The sequence below is a fragment of the Prionailurus bengalensis genome, chromosome F2, assembly GCF_016509475.1.
Source record: "Prionailurus bengalensis isolate Pbe53 chromosome F2, Fcat_Pben_1.1_paternal_pri, whole genome shotgun sequence".
NCBI classification, from domain to species: domain Eukaryota; kingdom Metazoa; phylum Chordata; class Mammalia; order Carnivora; family Felidae; genus Prionailurus; species Prionailurus bengalensis.
The window spans coordinates 64,173,141-64,189,791 of NC_057353.1; the positions used below are offsets into that span (position 1 = coordinate 64,173,141).

A 16,651-nucleotide genomic window follows, 5' to 3' on the forward strand; every position below is an offset into this window, starting at 1 on the left:
TTTAGAACCATAACCATTCAAGAATCACTCATGCCGACGGTTATATTTTTCACATAAAACCAACACACACTTACCCACATTAAATCATTTAGGAAGATACTTTCAGAAAGAATATCATTTGCCTTCTGCCTTAAGCCCTTCCAACATGGAATGGGAAGCCAGCATGCACTCATTTGTAAGCTCGTGATGACACATTGAACAAGTTGGCCCAGCAGTCAAAACCATATCATTGCAACAGGAAACCCACCCCACTGTTCTCCAGGCTGCTCCTGAAGAGTTGCAGTTTCAGATATTATAGTAATTTTGTAATGTCGATTTCTTTGATAGTCCTTGCCCCAAATGCTCTCTGACTTCAGATCATGAAGGATACTGACTCGTCTTTTTGTCTTTTTGTCTGATTGATTACCAAAACTTCATCTCCCTTTTCATTTGTTATGCTTGGTTTAAGAAAAACACTTTCTGGAAACAAGTTCCTGTTTAAGTTTGTAAGTGGCATGTCTTACTTAGACCTAAAATTCTTGTGCTAGACAATTTCACAGAGCCAACAGACACAAAAGTCTTGCCAAGAACAATTCTTATGAAGGGTTTAGAAGCGGTGAATCCTTAGAAGTCCAGAGTAAGCAACAGCACTTGCCCCCTCCAAATATTAAATGGGATTAAGTACATCTATCTGAAAACCATATAAAGCAATTGCATAGTTAACACACTGTTTCTTTTCCCCAGGGCTTTCCTGGAAAAGATGGGTCCTCTGGCCCTCCAGGACCACCTGGGCCAATTGTAAGTATTTCCGGAAACTACTAGGATATGTTCTGCTTTAGAGCATTTCACTTCTTTTGAGAAATTTTCTTTTGCTCAACCTTCACCTTGGCAGCCATCTTTGCTCTGGGTTAACAACTCACTCCTTGGTACAGAGCTCTACCTAATATATCCATGTTGCTTGATAATTCTATCAGAGCCCCTTTGCCTATACAATCCCCTGCATTGATTTAGTTTTCCTTAAACATAGCTAAGGCTCAAATTTGAACAAACTATGCCTAATAGTGTGGCTTCTGAAAAATATCTCCCCTACTTTTATGGTAGTTGGGAACAGGAATGAGCAATGGATATTGCTCCAAGTCTTGGTATTGAGGGAGAAGGAAGCTATCGCTGTGTGTGTTTGTTACTCCTTCTTGAGAACTGGCTGTCTTCGATGAGAATGTATGAGTACTCACCTTTGTTCCATTCTCCTCTCTCTCTATTCAGGGCATTCCCGGCGCCCCTGGAGTCCCAGGGATCACAGGAAGCATGGGGCCTCAAGGTGCCCTTGGGCCACCTGTGAGTATGCAGCAGTAGCAGTTGCTCAGTCATCCCTTGGTTTATGTATGTGTTTAAATTTACCAGCATCTGTGTTGGCCAAAAATGTTTCTTCAGTATTGGACTCTGTGGGAATGTATGAAGGAAACCAGAGAAGCTTCTGGGGGAAAGAGTAAGATCAGACTGTGCATATATCATGGCTAGAGACAGATGGTCCCCATAGGGAATAATCAGCTATGCTTCTGCTTATGTATATTTCCATTGTTTGCAATTCTCTGTTTGTCTAGGTGAGTTCAGTGTCATCTTTACAGGGATTGGGTGTAATAGCTATGTGTTAATTAGGCCTGTCTCCTGGGGGAAAAATACAAAGTTGAGAAATTCAAGCATTAATAAGAATGGGAATAGATTTTTCTTTCGAAATCCTGCAAGAAAGACAAGATTTCTCGTCGAAACACACACTCACACGTAAGCAAATAAGTGAAAGCCAGTAAGTGGAACTAATTACCTCCCATTTTTGTGCTTCTAGTTTCTGAGGGTTTTTAAGTGTGATCAACGGGAGGGATAGAGATAGACTCAAGGAGAGAGAGAGATAGGAGAGAAAGAAATGAGCACATCCGGGTCGGTTTCCTCATCTGTAGGCTGAGGTGGTTACATTTAATGGCCTCCAAAACCACATATGGCATCTTCTGTGACTTTCAAGTTGTTCCTTCTATGTGTCGGTATTAGTCAGCCCTCTGACATTATCTGTGACACACTAAATCTGTATCCGTAAACTGAAGTAATTGGAGATGCGTAAAGGTATGCAGTACCGCAAACAGGTGAAGAAGTTGTGGAAGAGTGAAATCTGAAGGGTGAGGGCGGAGATGTTAACGAGCTAAGATTCTATGGCTGCCATAACAGATTACTGCAATCTTGGTGCCTTAAAACTACACAAATTTATTAATTTATAGTTCTTTAGGTCAGAAGTCTGACATGGTCTCATTGGGTTAAAATCAAGGTGTTGGCATTTCCTTTTTGGAGCTTCTAGGGGAGAATCTATTTCTTTGTCTTTTCTAGTGTCCAAAGACCCCCACATTCCTTGGCTTATGGCCTACTTCCATCTCCAAAGTCGGCAGTGTTTCAGCTCTCTGGCCATTCTTCCCTAATCACATCTCCCTCTGAGCACAGTCTAGAAAGGTTTTTTGCCTTGAGGGCCTACATGATTATATCTGGGCCACCGGATAATCCTAGAGAGTGTCCCTAGATAACCTCAAAATGCTTGACTAAGTCACATTTGCAGAGTCTCTCTTGCCACATAAGGTAATATATTTACAGGCCTGGGGATTAGGACATGGACACTCTGGGGGATGCTTTTTCTGCCTACCACAGTCAACAAAACATTACAGAAACATTGGTTCTCATTTGGAAAGACACCACTCTCCCTCTGGCTACCCAGACTGCCATACTACTTTTTGTTCTCTAAACTTATTTCAGTATAATTATTTCATCCTCAGAGTTCTTTCCCAAGCTAAGATTTACATGACACATATGCAGGTGTATACACACACACACACACACACACACACACACACAAGATATGAACATAAAAAATGCCTCCAGATTTTAGCAAGCACATCCTCATTTGCACACCCAAATGAATGCTCTTCTCAGCAGTTACTTTACAAAGCCCTATACTCATTCCAAATACAATGTCATTGTTCAAACACTTTTATATCTCCTCTTTTCAAATCCAGCTGTAATGGGTCACAGAAGAAAATTTGATTGCTTTCTCTTCACACATATAGTTTTAATCCAAAATGGTACGACTAATTATGGTCATGCATGTGGAAACATACTCTAACACTCACCTTCATGGTCATGCAGAAGCACACATGCAGGCACATGTGCATAGACACACACACACACGCACACACACGCACACACACACACACTCCTGTCTCTACCATCCTTTCACTGTAAACTTTTCCGTTCATTTGGTCCTAGTCTATTCCTCACCAGAAAAGAGATTTGAAAACATGATCTCTCCTACCAGGCTTTAGTCTGCTTCCCAAACTGTTCTTGGGAACAAGAGTTCTGGAATATGTCAGTGGGGCTCGGAGAGTAAGGGGTGCTGGTTAAAGCAGTGTCAGAGACTGTGCATACTAAATCTGTTTCTCAGAAAGTCATGAGGGATTTCAGGACATCAAAGACTTTGAGGCATCCTGAAATGAAATGAGAAAAAGCAAGAGCCGGTTAATTTGGTTAATAAAATCACGTGTGCACGAGCTGATCTTTTTGTTCCTTGAACTTTTGCTGACACCTCCTAGAACTAGTTTCCCTTAACCTGAGCTGGGTTCATATGATCTATGAGAGATGGGATAGGAGAGAAGAACCAGCTCCAGGATCCTACGGAGAAGAAAATGGGGTGTACGAAGGGTGGAGAATGTGTTAGGTAAGCAGAACCCCACTCTGCTTATCCACCTGGCCTGTTGTAGCTCTTGAATATGGCCATACAGAAATGCCAACAAACTATTTCCTGGAAAGAAAGCACTCATTAATAATATTGTCTTCGATCATTGTAAATCAACAGAAAAGGGCCCCCGTGGCCCTGGAATTTTTATCCAAGACAGAAACCATTTAGTGTATAGGCACTGGGCGGGGACGCCACAGTGGTAGGCTGTGGGTATTCTGTCAAAAGCCAGTTGTTCTCTGAACTGTCCCGCCCAGACTTTTCCTCGTGCTCCGTGCTCCGGGAGGTGAGCAGCCAGATGCCTGCTGGCTGCCAGACTGGCGTGACTAGTAAAGCAGGCTCGGTGTCGTGGTGTTAAGGCCTTGATTGATTTCCCATGGATGTCTGTCTAGGAAGGCAGGAGGGAAAGAGACCAAGAAAGACAGACTGCCCTACTGAAAATAGCAACGTGTTTCCTAGGCCGGTGCCAGGAACGTGTGCTTTCATGCACTCTGCCTGCAGCCACCGACTTCCCCGGGTGGACCGTGCTTTGCTGCGGCTGCCGGCGTAGCTCCTACCTGAGGTTTAAGACTCGGCTAAAATACAGTGCCTCCCCTGCAGGGGAGCACACAGAGATGAAGCTCATGTAAGAAGGGGCCATGAGTTTAGCTTGAGATCAATATAGGGAGACAGGTCCACTACATCATTTAAAGAGCACTGCATTAGAAGTCAGGATTCCTGGGTTCTAGATGTGGCCCTGACATGACCTTAACTAGCTGTGTGAGCCACATCACTGAAGCCATTTATCTAGACTCTCAGGACGTCAATTTCCTAAGTCAATCATGTAAAAATATTTGCTGGGTAGTCACAATATATGCAAGAGACATGGGGAAGAGGGGTTCCAAGGGGTACAAAAGATGACCAAGGAATTTTCCCACTTCATGGAAAATCTAGAGAGTGATTTTGTTTTAAGATTTTTTTTAAGGGACACCTGGGTGGCTCTGTCAGTTAAGTGTCTGACTTCAGCTCAGGTCATGATCTCCCAGTCCGGGAGTTCAAGCCCTGCGTTGGCCCCTGTGCTGACAACTCAGAGCCTGGAGCCTGCTTCAGATTCTGTGTCTCCCTCTCTCTCTGCCCCTTCCCTGCTTGTGCTCTGTTCTCTCTCTCTCTCTCTCTCTCTCTCTCTCTCTCTCAAAAATAAATAAACATTAAGATAAATTTTAAAAAATACATAAATAAATGATTTTTAAAAGTGTATTTAGGGGCGCCTGGGTGGCGCAGTCGGTTAAGCGTCCGACTTCAGCCAGGTCACGATCTCGCGGTCCGTGAGTTCGAGCCCCGCGTCAGGCTCTGGGCTGATGGCTCAGAGCCTGGAGCCTGTTTCCGATTCTGTGTCTCCCTCTCTCTGCCCCTCCCCCGTTCATGCTCTGTCTCTCTCTGTCCCAAAAATAAATAAATGTTGAAAAAAAAAATTAAAAAAAAAAAGTGTATTTATTTATTCTAAGAGGGAGAGAAAGCACAAGTGGGGGGAGGGGCAGAAAGAGAAAGAGGGAGACAGAGGATCCCAAGCAGGCTCCACACTGTGCGCACAGAGCCCAACTCGAGGCTCGAACTCACAAAACTGTACGATCATGACCTGAGCCCAAACCAAGAGTCGGATACTCAACCGACTAAGCCACCTGGGTACCCCAAGAGTGATTTTTTTAAATGTAAGTAGATATAATAAAAGGCAAAAAGTGAGAAATGGTTTAAGGGAAAGACAACAAAATTGCTATGAAAGTCCCATTGAGAGACAGAGACCTACAGAAAGACAGAGAGGAAGAGGCAGAGAGGGAGCTATCCCCTGAGCTGATGCGATGGGGAGAATAGCTCCTGAAGGAGGCAGCATTTCCTTTGGATCTTGAAAGGAGGGTGTGCTTTGCTTCCACAAAGGCAGGGAGTTGGCATTGTTTCAATGGGGATTGCGGTAAAACATAAAGCCAACACAAAGCACTGCATCTTTTGTACCTTTTATCTTTTTCGACTCTTTCTCTTGCTTCGTGGCACCTGCCACAATTATATTTTGCACCCTTGTTGTTTCTCACCGAGTTTATCACAGGAAGCTCTAACCTGCTCCCTGGCCTCTGCTCTAGCCCTGGTCTCATCCATTCCCCAGTTGCTGGACAATCCTTCTAGTATATCTTTGATGTGTCATTCCCTGGCTTGAATCTCCTCACCAGATCCTGTTACCAGAGGATGGGTCCCACATATTCAGCCAGGTATATGTGGCCCTTCATGATGAGCCCTTCCTTTCCCTTCCAACTGACCTCCCACTATCCCTTCATCTGCAGTTGAGTCGTTCCAAGTTATGTAAAGCTCTCCCAACACGTGCTATACTGTTTCATACTTGTTTGGTCTCTGGGACATTTTTCCATTTGTCTGGGCTGCTTTCTCCTCCTTGCCCCACCTGGTGAGCTCCTGGCTAGTCTCTCTTTAAAACTGTGCATTTTCTGTGTGAGGACCTTCCCTCCCCCACCTCCTTAGGCTGAGACATTTCATATAAATCTCCATGCCAAGTCCTCCACTGAAATGACCATTCCTCAAGGGCAGAAAGGTCATCATACCCATGTACTCATGTTTTTATTCCTAGATTCCAGCTCAGTTTCATAGAAGTTTCTTAATCAGTCTTTGTTAAAAGGAAGAAAGAATAAGGATCAGTGTTTATTCTAGTTAGGCTGATGTGCAGGGGAGTCTAGGAGATTATTCTTAAACATGGAGGGTCAGACCATGGAAGACCTTTAGAGCTGAGCGAGGATGTTTTGATTCGTGTTAACAGACATCTTTAATGTGTGGGACTTGGACCATGATGAGATCATTCCTCTTCCCTCAGCACTAAACTTCTGTGAACCTATGAATGTAACTACTGTAGTTTCTTTTCTTTACATTTCAGCGATTCCTAAAATTATAGGAAAATGTGCCACTTTTTCTTGCCTACGTTTACAGGGAATATGTGTTTTCCCTCAAAGCATACTTTGGTGGAGTTATGGACCTTCCCTTGCTCAGGAATTTTTATTTTGTTTTTGTTTTACTTTGCAAAAATCAAAGGAAAAGATGTCAGAGACGTTGGAATAACAAATAACTTCTTGCCATACAGATATTCTACTAAATGGATCTTTCACTGAAATTGCCTAGCTGTGCCCTGTAGCTACTTAATAACCTGCATCGTGAGGCTGAGTTTGAGGGATTTCAGGCCGGATTAAACATATCCATCCCTATGTACCAGAAGGGGCTGACCTGTCAGGTTTTGTTATCAGTCAGGTTGGCCCTCTAATTCCTAAGTTTTAAACATTTGGAGGAAGCCAATTTAATAAACAATAGCTAGCAATGGAGATGTCAAATAGTGTATTGGTTCAAAAATAAATATATTCTAGATCAACTGGTTTTTAAGAAATGACTCAAGTTAGGGGTGCCTGGGTAGCTCAGCCAGTTAAGTGTCCAACTTCAGCTCTGGTCATGATCTTGGGGTCTGTGGGTTCGAGCCCCACGTTGGGCTCTGTGCTGACAGCTCAGAGCCTGGAGCCTGCTTCAGATTCTGTGTCTCCCTCTCTCCCTGCCCCTCCCCCACTCACAATCTCTCTCTCTCTCTCTCTCTCTTTCTCTCTCTCTCTCTCTCTCTCTCAAAAATAAACATTAAAAAAAATTTTTTTAAAAAGAAATAAATGGCCCAAGTTAACACTGAATTCTGAATTGTGAGGGTTAAGTTGGAGGGATGCATGATTGCTTTTTTATTATTGTGTAATTAGGAAATGGAATGGAAGACACTGGCTGGCAAATTGTCGAATAGTGTTCTCATTCACTTTGCTGAAAGCACACTTTGCTGGGGAGGCAACAGACTCTGGAGGCTGGCTGATGGGGTTCTGGTCCCAGCTTTTCCATTTTCTCACTGTGTGACCATGGGCGAGTTGAGTTGTTCAACCTCTTCCTGCATTACTTTTCTTATATGCAAAATGGAAATAATCTCTCCTAGGGCTGCGACAAAGAATAAATTAGTCTACTTTCTAGGAGTCTTACAAGGATTAAATAAATGAGTTAATCTTACAAGCCTATTATAGGGTTAAATAGGTTAACACGCCGAGAACAATCTGGTATTTGCAGATGGTGTCTGAATATATTTAAATGCAGTCTGAATATTTACTTTTTTTTTTTTTTTTTGCTAATTTTTGGCTTTTGTTGTACATTTAATGCTTGAAAAGCTGGTTCCATTAAAGATTTATTTCATGGTAACATAAGTAGCTCTTTTCTCCAGTTAGACCTATAAGGGGACATTGCTGCATCTTTGGGGACTTGGCCATTTGTGGAGTCTAAGAAATGAAGAGGACAACACCAGTACATCTATAAGAATCTGAAAAGAATTGTGAGGGAAGGATGCCTTGTAAATCTTTCTTTAGCCAAAAAAAAAAAAAAGTTTTATAAAGGAAATTGGATACTTCTAACAGAATCAACTCTTTTTCTAATGGTCTAGGAGCTCAATGCCTGAGAATGTCTTAAGTATCTTTTTTTTTTCAATCAAGGAAGTTAAAATGAAGCTGCCATCCAGATTTGAAGTAAAATTCAGCCATTCGTTCATTCAGTTAACATATTTTTGAGTACCTGCTATGTCCCAAGCATAGTCCCAAGAAACGGGGAGACGGGAGTTTGGGAACTAGACACAGACTGAGTATGGAACCTACATGTGGAGAGAGGTTATAGTGAGGATATGCTTTCTTTGTAGAGTCTGAGATTCTGCCCTGGCAAACCCAGCTTGTATTTTTCATAAATCCTGTTCCTTGAGCTACCTCATTCCAAAAAATGACGACATTGTGAGATGCTAGCACGTTAGCCTTGTAAGGAACCCCAGAGACCATTTAATTTACTGGCCTGATACTACAAAGAAAGAAGCTCAGAGAGTTTAAGTGGCTTACAGATCCCATGTCTCATCTATTTTTTTCCAAAAATACTAGTATGAAAAATTTCAAACAATCACAAAGTGGTAAGAATTTAGAGTGAGCACCCATGTACCCAGAACTAATGTTCATTATGTGTATGAGTGTGTGTATGTTTTTAAATAAAGTTCTCTTGGGCTTTGTTTTTTTTTAAATATTTTTTAAATGTTTATTTTTGAGAGAGACAGACAGACAGAATGTGAGCAGGGGAGGGACAGAGAGGGAGGCACAGAATCCAAAGCAGGCTTCAGGCTCTGAGCTGTCGCACAGAACTCAACGCAGGGCTCAAACTCAAGCTATGAGATGATGACCTCAACCTAAGTCAGCCGCTCAACCGACAGAGCCACCCGGGTGCCCCATCTTGGGCTTTGTTGATTGTAATCTTGAAAAATTATCATATGGTACACTAAAGGGTAGGTTTATTTTTATGGTTGAAGTCACTTAATATTTTTCTTCTCACTTTATTAACATAACAAAAGGAAACTCAAGGTCAGAAGAAGCAGACAAAAGTCCTAGATTTATAATAAATGTTTCAGTTTAATATTGGACTTAGTTGAATGTTTGAGCAACTCTTTTATGCGGAAACAGGCTAGGTGGTTTTAGAAATATAAATAGGGGCGCCTGGGTGGCTCAATCGGTTGAGCATCTGACTCTTGATTTCAGCTCAGGTCATGGTCTCGCGGTTTGTGGGATCAAACCCGCTGTCGGGCTCCACACTGATGGTGCACAGAGCCTGCTTCTGATTCTCTCTTTTCCTCTCTGTCTGCTCCTCCCCAGCTCATGCTCTCTCTCTCAAAATAAAAACTTCAGTGCTCGCTTCGGCAGCACATATACAAAACAAAAACTTTAAAAAAAGAAATATAAAGTAATGTAAGTTATGGTTTCCAGTTTGGGAGATCCTACCATCTACAGAGAGACAAGAAATCCATAAGCTGATTTGCAGTTAAGTAAATAGGACAAGAAAACATGCAGTGTCAAATAACTGATATTAGAATATTCCTACCGTTGATACTTCACTCATAAGATTTATGTTTCTAAATACTTTAATATTTTTCTTACATTTCAAATGTTTTCATGCACTGGGTAGGTCAGGTCTGTGAGAATGAGAAAGTGTAATTTTGAGGAGTAGCAGATAGGGAGGCTGGAGGTAGATAACAAAAGACTGAACTGAAGAACCAACTTTGTCTCATGGGTGTCTAAGAACCAATGAGTGATTCTGAATAGAGGAGGAGCTGCCATCATTCAGTGGTCTCTGAGCTTTGTGAGTTGTATGCTGGTGGTATCTGAGGAAGGACTAGTGGTTATGTGGGGAAGGGTTTGGAAGGGGGGGTCTTTAGTTAGGGAAGTCAGTTAGAAGGAAGTTGCAAATGGCCTGGTGTGAGATTGTGACATGGTAAGGGTAGCACTTGGGTGGGGGAATAGAAGGAATGGCTATGAGAAATTGCAGTGCAAAAGTGTGTGTGTGTGTGTGTGTGTGTGTGTGTGTGTGTGCTGAATAGACATGCGAGATGCAAGGGGAGAGAGGAGAAAAGACAACCAGTGGTGGGCTCCAACTGCTTGCAGCTGCTCAGGAGAGTAGGTTACGTGCTTCTCTTCCCATCTCATTTCTGTCTTGAGTGACAGCACATTTGTAGCTTGAAATCAACCACAGTAGATGGATTTACACCTCCAAAAACGGCTAACACTACAATTCAGAGCATCTTATTTTTCCAGAAAGTCAATATCCCTGCACACCATGGGGTGAACCACAATTTTGAAGGTGACTGTTGATCCAGTAGAGATTCTGGAGACGATACTTGGGTAGGACCTGTTGAGATTATTGTAACAACTCCAACAGTCTGACCATGTGGGTACATTCCATCTGTAAATGCCATTTACTATCCTTTTGGTAGAGACTATAAAAATGTTGTTCAGTGAATTCTACTATGTTGTTTTAGAGTCGAAACGATAGGTGGAATGCTCTGAAGACATATGTTTTGCTTTTTAGTGTCACTTCATTACAGATACCTTGAAAACTCCCTTATCTTTTCAGTAAAAATGTGTGCAATAATAATAGTTTCTTATGGGTCAAAGAGTAGCTAAGCCACGAAACAAAATAATAATTTAACTGAGAATTCATGTTAATATGAGTTCCCGTTATCAGGGAGAACTGTGGGGAAGGAATTGTGTGCTGTGACGCCAGATGGAAAGCGGAGTCGGGTTATGGGGTTTCACAAATGTCATCTCTTACCCTGAACTCTTACGGTGGAAGATCTTTTACTTCCTTCTTTTAAAAATGGAAACAATTTAGCTATTCAGCAGAGGTTTGTGAGATAAATCAGGAAGCATCAGTAGAGTACAAGGTAGAGTACAATCCGAGGGCGGGAGGTGTTTAGTGTGAAAAGATGTGAGCGATCTATTCAGTGAAACTACATGGCAAAACAGCATTGCCCCATGATCCCAATTTTGTGTTAAAAAAATGCTCTCTCTACCTATTCAAAGGCTGGGGGAGCAAAATGTTTCAAAGAGCGACTTCTGTTTGGTGGGTTTACAGGTCACTATTTGTTTATTCCTGTTGTGTACCTGTTTGTGCTGCACAATCACTAGAGCTAAGAAAAACAGCTTAACAAAATAAGAAAAGATGCATCCTCATTATGCCCAGCTGAATGCAGTGTGCTAAGTAACTTGACGATTTACGTTTTTTACAGGGTATCCCTGGAGCAAAGGGGGAACGAGGAGAAAGAGTAAGTACCCTCCGGCTCTGTTTATCACACACAGCTGGCTGCACATCTTTCATCACCAAAGCCTGATAAAGGATGACCATTTATACTGTCATGATTATTCATTGCTCTTATTTCATTCCCTCCCGCCTCGCTCTCCTCAACTCATTGGACTGTGAGCACATTGTCAGGTGGAAAAACACCCTGTGGGCTAGAAGTCAGGAGAGCAGGTTTCTAGTTGTATATCTGCTGCCATTCAGCTAAATGACCTCAGGCCCATTTCTTTAAGGATCAGAGGGAGAGAATCAAACTTCTCTGAACACCAGAGTGAATTTGAGGACAGACGTATACAATGGATGTAAAAAGGCATCAGAGAAACAAAAGCCCTGTACGTTTGCCAAGTAGTAGAAATGGGGCTTGTGTCTTGCCTGATGGGCCAATATTAACAGCCAATGGCAGACATACATCAATGAACTGGCTGTGTCATGTAAGTCAGTTTGTTTTAGGGACCTTCTCTCCCTTTTGAGAAACTGTGCAGCTGCTGGTAGAATTGTGCTGTTGCCTGATAGAATTGGGCTGGGTAGTAGAAACAGCAGCGGCTTTGGGCTCAGCCAGTCAGTTACCTTTGTGAAACTTTGGGCAACGTGTTTAACTCTGTTCATCTATAAAATGGGTTTAATGTCTTTCCTTTGAGTTGTAATTGATAGTAAATAAGCCACAGCCTGAAAAAGTGCTATATTTTATAAGCTCTAAATAACTATAAAGGAGGCATTAAATACATATGGGTTTGTTTCAAAACTTAAATTTTTTAGAATCTGGGAACAGAAATACGTACTTGAGCCTTTACATTTAATATAGACTCCCAGGAAACTGACACCATGAGTGTCAAATTCCATGACCTTCTCTGCACATGGTGGTCAATCCTATCTGTCGCGGGAGCCACAGGGACCAGGCGGGAACAGCTAATGAAGCCAGGTCTGCATCCTGGAAGTATTGCCATGCAGCTGGGCTTGGGCCTGAGAGTCAGGAAGATGCTTCTTTTTCATCCAGGGCGATCTGCAGTCTCAGGCCATGGTCCGAGCAGTGGCGCGTCAGGTGTGCGAGCAGCTGATCCAAAGTAAGTGCGTGACACGGGGCGCCTGGGTGGCTCAGTCGGTTAAGTGGCCGACTTCAGCTCGGGTCACGATCTCGCGGTCCGGGAGTTCGAGCCCCGCGTCAGGCTCTGTGCTGACCGCTCAGAGCCTGGAGCCTGTTTCAGATTCTGTGTCTCCCTCTCTCTGACCCTCCCCTGTTCATGCTCTGTCTCTGTCTCTGTCTCTCAAAAATAAATAAACGTTAAAAAAAATTAAAAAAAAAAAACAAAACAAAGTAAGTGCATGACAGTTTCGGATATTGTTCTCTGTGGTTCATCCAGATGGGAATCTGCCCCTCCCAAGAGTTAGTGACTCAAGAGAACACCTCCAAAGCTTTGTCTTGGTGCAGATGGGTAAGCTTTACAGCTGGCCATAACTAACCCATTACAGAGGTCATTACAGATCACCCTTGAGTTCTGTGTCGATGTCACAGATACCTAATTCCTCTGTGGCATCTGTCCAAGAGCTCTCCTTTTGCCCATATAGATCTAACTTGACTGCCCCGATCAGATCTTTTGTTCTTTCTTCATCTTCAAGTGGATAGATTTTTTTTCCTCAAGTACTCAGCACTTGAAATCTGCCAGACGAAGGAATCCGAAGCTGCTTTCAAAGAGATGATTCATGGTGTTGATTTCTATCAACTCGCTAGATTTAAATCAATACCTCCTTTTTGTCCTTTTCTTTGGACTGGCCTAAGGCCCTTCACTTTATTCTGTAACATTTATGTAAATACAACATAATAATGCCCCTACACGCACACAGGGGTGGCCTTCACGTGACATTTTTGACATGACACTGGTGCTCATGCCAAAAATTACACTGGAACATGCTTTATATGACACCCAACTTTCCCACAGAACAGTATTCCAATTACTGATTCGTGTTCATTCACTTGTATATCTACCCGTTTTGTGTTTCTCCCAGGCCCTCTGACGTTTTGTCTCAATAATCTAACCAGAGGGTTACTAGTGTGGGCCCTTCCTTCTGCCAATGATTTGTTCGATTCCAGGAAGATCTAAGGCCTTGTAGAGACGAAATATTCAAACCCAGCCATCTCTGGCTTAGCTCTAGCTGTCAAGCCCACTACTCTGGTAGCACACGCCCCTCCCATGAGCTGAGTGGCTGCCTCAGCTCTGAAAGGTTCCATTTTTTTTTGACCCAAGGACGTCTAGGAGTCTCATAAGCATCCAGGTAGGCCTTTTGGCTGGTAGCAGATATCCCAAATTCCATCTGTAGTAGAGAAACCCAGACCTCATCTTTGGGAAGGCATGGAGTTACTGTCCACACCATCTTGGGAGCATTTTCATTAAGACATAAATCATGCAGACCATGTACAAAGCTACAGTCTTCAGGCATAGGAGTAATGCTTCCTATATTTTAACTTTATTTCATTTTATACGTTGCCCAAACTAAATGTGTGTGTGTGAGTTTACCAGTTTTATTTTTTTTATTTAAATTTATTTATTCTGAGAGAGAGAGGGAGAGGGAGAGACAGAGAGTGTGTGTGGAAGGGGCAGAGAGGGAGGGAGAGAAAGGGAATCCCAAGCAGGCTCTGCACTGTCAGCACAGAGCCCAATGTGGGACTCGAACGCACAAACCGTGAGATCATGACCTGAGTGGAGATCGAGAGTCAGATGCTTAACCGACTGAGCCACCCAGACGCCCTGAGAATTTACTAGTTTTAAACGAAACTATTAAAGTTTAATGCCACAATAAGATCATTAAAAACATAGTAAATTGTAAAAGCTAAATGGAACATTAAGTGGAATATGTCCAAAGCTAACCTGTACCTTGGATTATCTTGTAGGTTTCTCATTTCAAGTAAATGAAAGTAAATGAGCAGGTAATTATTTTAAGGAAGCCTAAGGGTTAAATCCAAATAGGACTCACTGACCACAAAATGTGGAAGATTTCACAATAGTTGTTGTCATATTCCACGGTAGAATAAAAATCTTTTGAAAGTATATGATTATTTAAGACGTGCCCTACAAACTCAGAGTTCAAAATGGAGTTTTTTCCCTCAGGAAATCTCAGATTCTTGTGAATGACTTGGAGGAAATGAAAGCCAGCAGGGAGTTATACAAGAAAGCTGAAATGAGCCCGTAGAATAGGAAGGCCCTGCCTGTGAGTGCCGTTGTGAGAGAAGAAATAGAAAAGATTGCGTGCAACTTTATGAGCAAGCCCCGACCTGCCCAGAGGCTGTTTCTGGCACCTCAGCCATCTTCCCACATCCCGCCTCAGGTCCTTCCCACGTGCCGCCTCAGGTTCCTCTGGGCTCCTTACTTCATGGCTTAGGTTTCTGCTCAGAACTTCATTCATCAGTTAGCTTCTAAGTATAATAAAACCATGAGTTATCTGGTTTTTGGTCCAGAGCTGATCAGAAGAATGACTCGAGGAAAGGTTATGTGGGGAACTGTGTGAGGTCAAAGTGATGACAGGTAGAGAAAGGGATGAAGGACGGCCCCTTGTCAAAAGAGAAAGGTGGAAAAGCACACGCCTACAGGTGGCCCCTGAGTCACCAGGAAGCCAATCCCAGTTGCGGTCATGGTCCTATGCTTAGGAATGCATTGAATGTATTCTAGAAATAATCCCTCTAAAAATGGTTACTATTCTTTATTTAGATTTGAATGTTTGAAAAGGGTGAGATTTTCATCTAGGAAATTCACTTATGTGGGAAATCTTACCTTCTGATGTTACCGGAAAACTGAATGAAGCATTATGGTAGCAAGCTCTTTATCAATCTATACTTCTGATTATTAAGATACATTCTTCCAGGGGCGCCCAACTCTTGATTTTGGCTCAGGTCATGATCTCGTGGTTCATGGGTTCGAGCCCCACATGGGCCTCTGCGCTGACAGGACAGAGCCCGCTTAGGAATCTCTCTCTCTCCCTCTCTCCCTGCCTCTCCCTCATTCACGCTCACTCACTTGCTCTCAAAATAAATAAATAAACTTAAAAATAAATAAAATAAAGTACATTCTTCCAGCCATAACTGAGTTAAGGGATTATAGGAGAGAGCACCAGATTTTCTTTCTTTTTTTTTTTTTTTAATAAAGCTCGTGGGAGTTTCTGCAGCTGGGACCCAAGTAAAGGTTCCTGCAAAAAGGCTTGGCGACGAAGAGACGAATTGAAACAGAACACTTGTCTGGGGATTTGTGAGCAAGAGGGTGGAGCAGTCTTTGTGGGTTTGGAAAAAAGGCAAATAAATTGGTGGGGTTGTTGCTAGAGAAAAGGGGCAGCTGGGTGAGGGTTTGGGGGTCAGATAAATGTAGGGGGTGAAGATCAAATTTATGACTTCTGCCCATTGATGTTTACTGGGATGCTGATGTGAGCTGTAGGATTCCAAACTATTGAGATGTGTCTTGAATACAGTCCAGCTGTTCATATCATCCAGAGTAAAATGTAATAATTTTTAACTTGGAAAGCAACATATTTCAGAGGGGTGTGCTTTTCCTCTTGTGGTTATCTGACAGAATTGTTTGGAACCTTGACAAATAAAACCGCTTGTCTCCCCTTTCTGTGTGTGACAGTTCATTGAATGTTGTCTTTGCCCTTTGTGTCTCAGGTCACATGGCCAGGTACACAGCCATCCTCAACCAGATTCCCAGCCACTCCTCATCAGTGCGGACCATCCAGGGGCCTCCCGGGGAGCCTGGCAGACCAGGCTCACCTGGAGCCCCTGGTGAACAAGGGCCCCCCGGGACCCCAGGTTTCCCAGGAAATGCAGGTGTGCCGGGGACCCCAGGAGAACGAGGTAAGCTGGGGCGCCTCTCTCGTTGGAACACCACTGAGGTGTGTACAGTGAAGCAGGGTGGAACAGTGGTGCTCATGCAATGACGAAGTCCAAAATAATGAGTGTAAATTCGTTTCACCCCATCTATTCTCTAGCTTCTTATTTATCCATCTCCAAGATTGAGAAATTGAGTAATCTACAAAGCATTTCATCAAAAGCCATGTCTGCTCATATGAAAAAGGAGGATCAGGACCCTCAACTCACCTCTAAGAAGCTTTTGAGCTAATGAGAGGAAGGTATCCCCTCTTAGATGGAGGAATTAAGAACAGGTGCCCCTTCCAGGTAGAAGAATTAGAAAATGGTGCCCTCCTCTGATGTGGCAACACACATATGTCATGCTAAGC

At 42.9% G+C, this 16,651-nt stretch overlaps 1 protein-coding gene across 5 annotated transcripts in view; it reads left to right on the top strand.

Moving 5' to 3' along the window:
* COL14A1 (collagen type XIV alpha 1 chain) overlaps positions 1–16,651 on the top strand; it is a 222,287-nt gene that overhangs the window by 184,643 nt on the left and 20,993 nt on the right. For all 5 annotated transcript variants that reach the window (XM_043601666.1, XM_043601670.1, XM_043601671.1 and 2 more), the window contains exons 41-45: positions 724–777; positions 1,243–1,314; positions 11,370–11,405; positions 12,432–12,498; positions 16,080–16,268. In XM_043601666.1, coding sequence (XP_043457601.1) covers positions 724–777; positions 1,243–1,314; positions 11,370–11,405; positions 12,432–12,498; positions 16,080–16,268 — 418 coding nt within the window. The remainder of the gene's footprint in view (positions 1–723; positions 778–1,242; positions 1,315–11,369; positions 11,406–12,431; positions 12,499–16,079; positions 16,269–16,651) is intronic.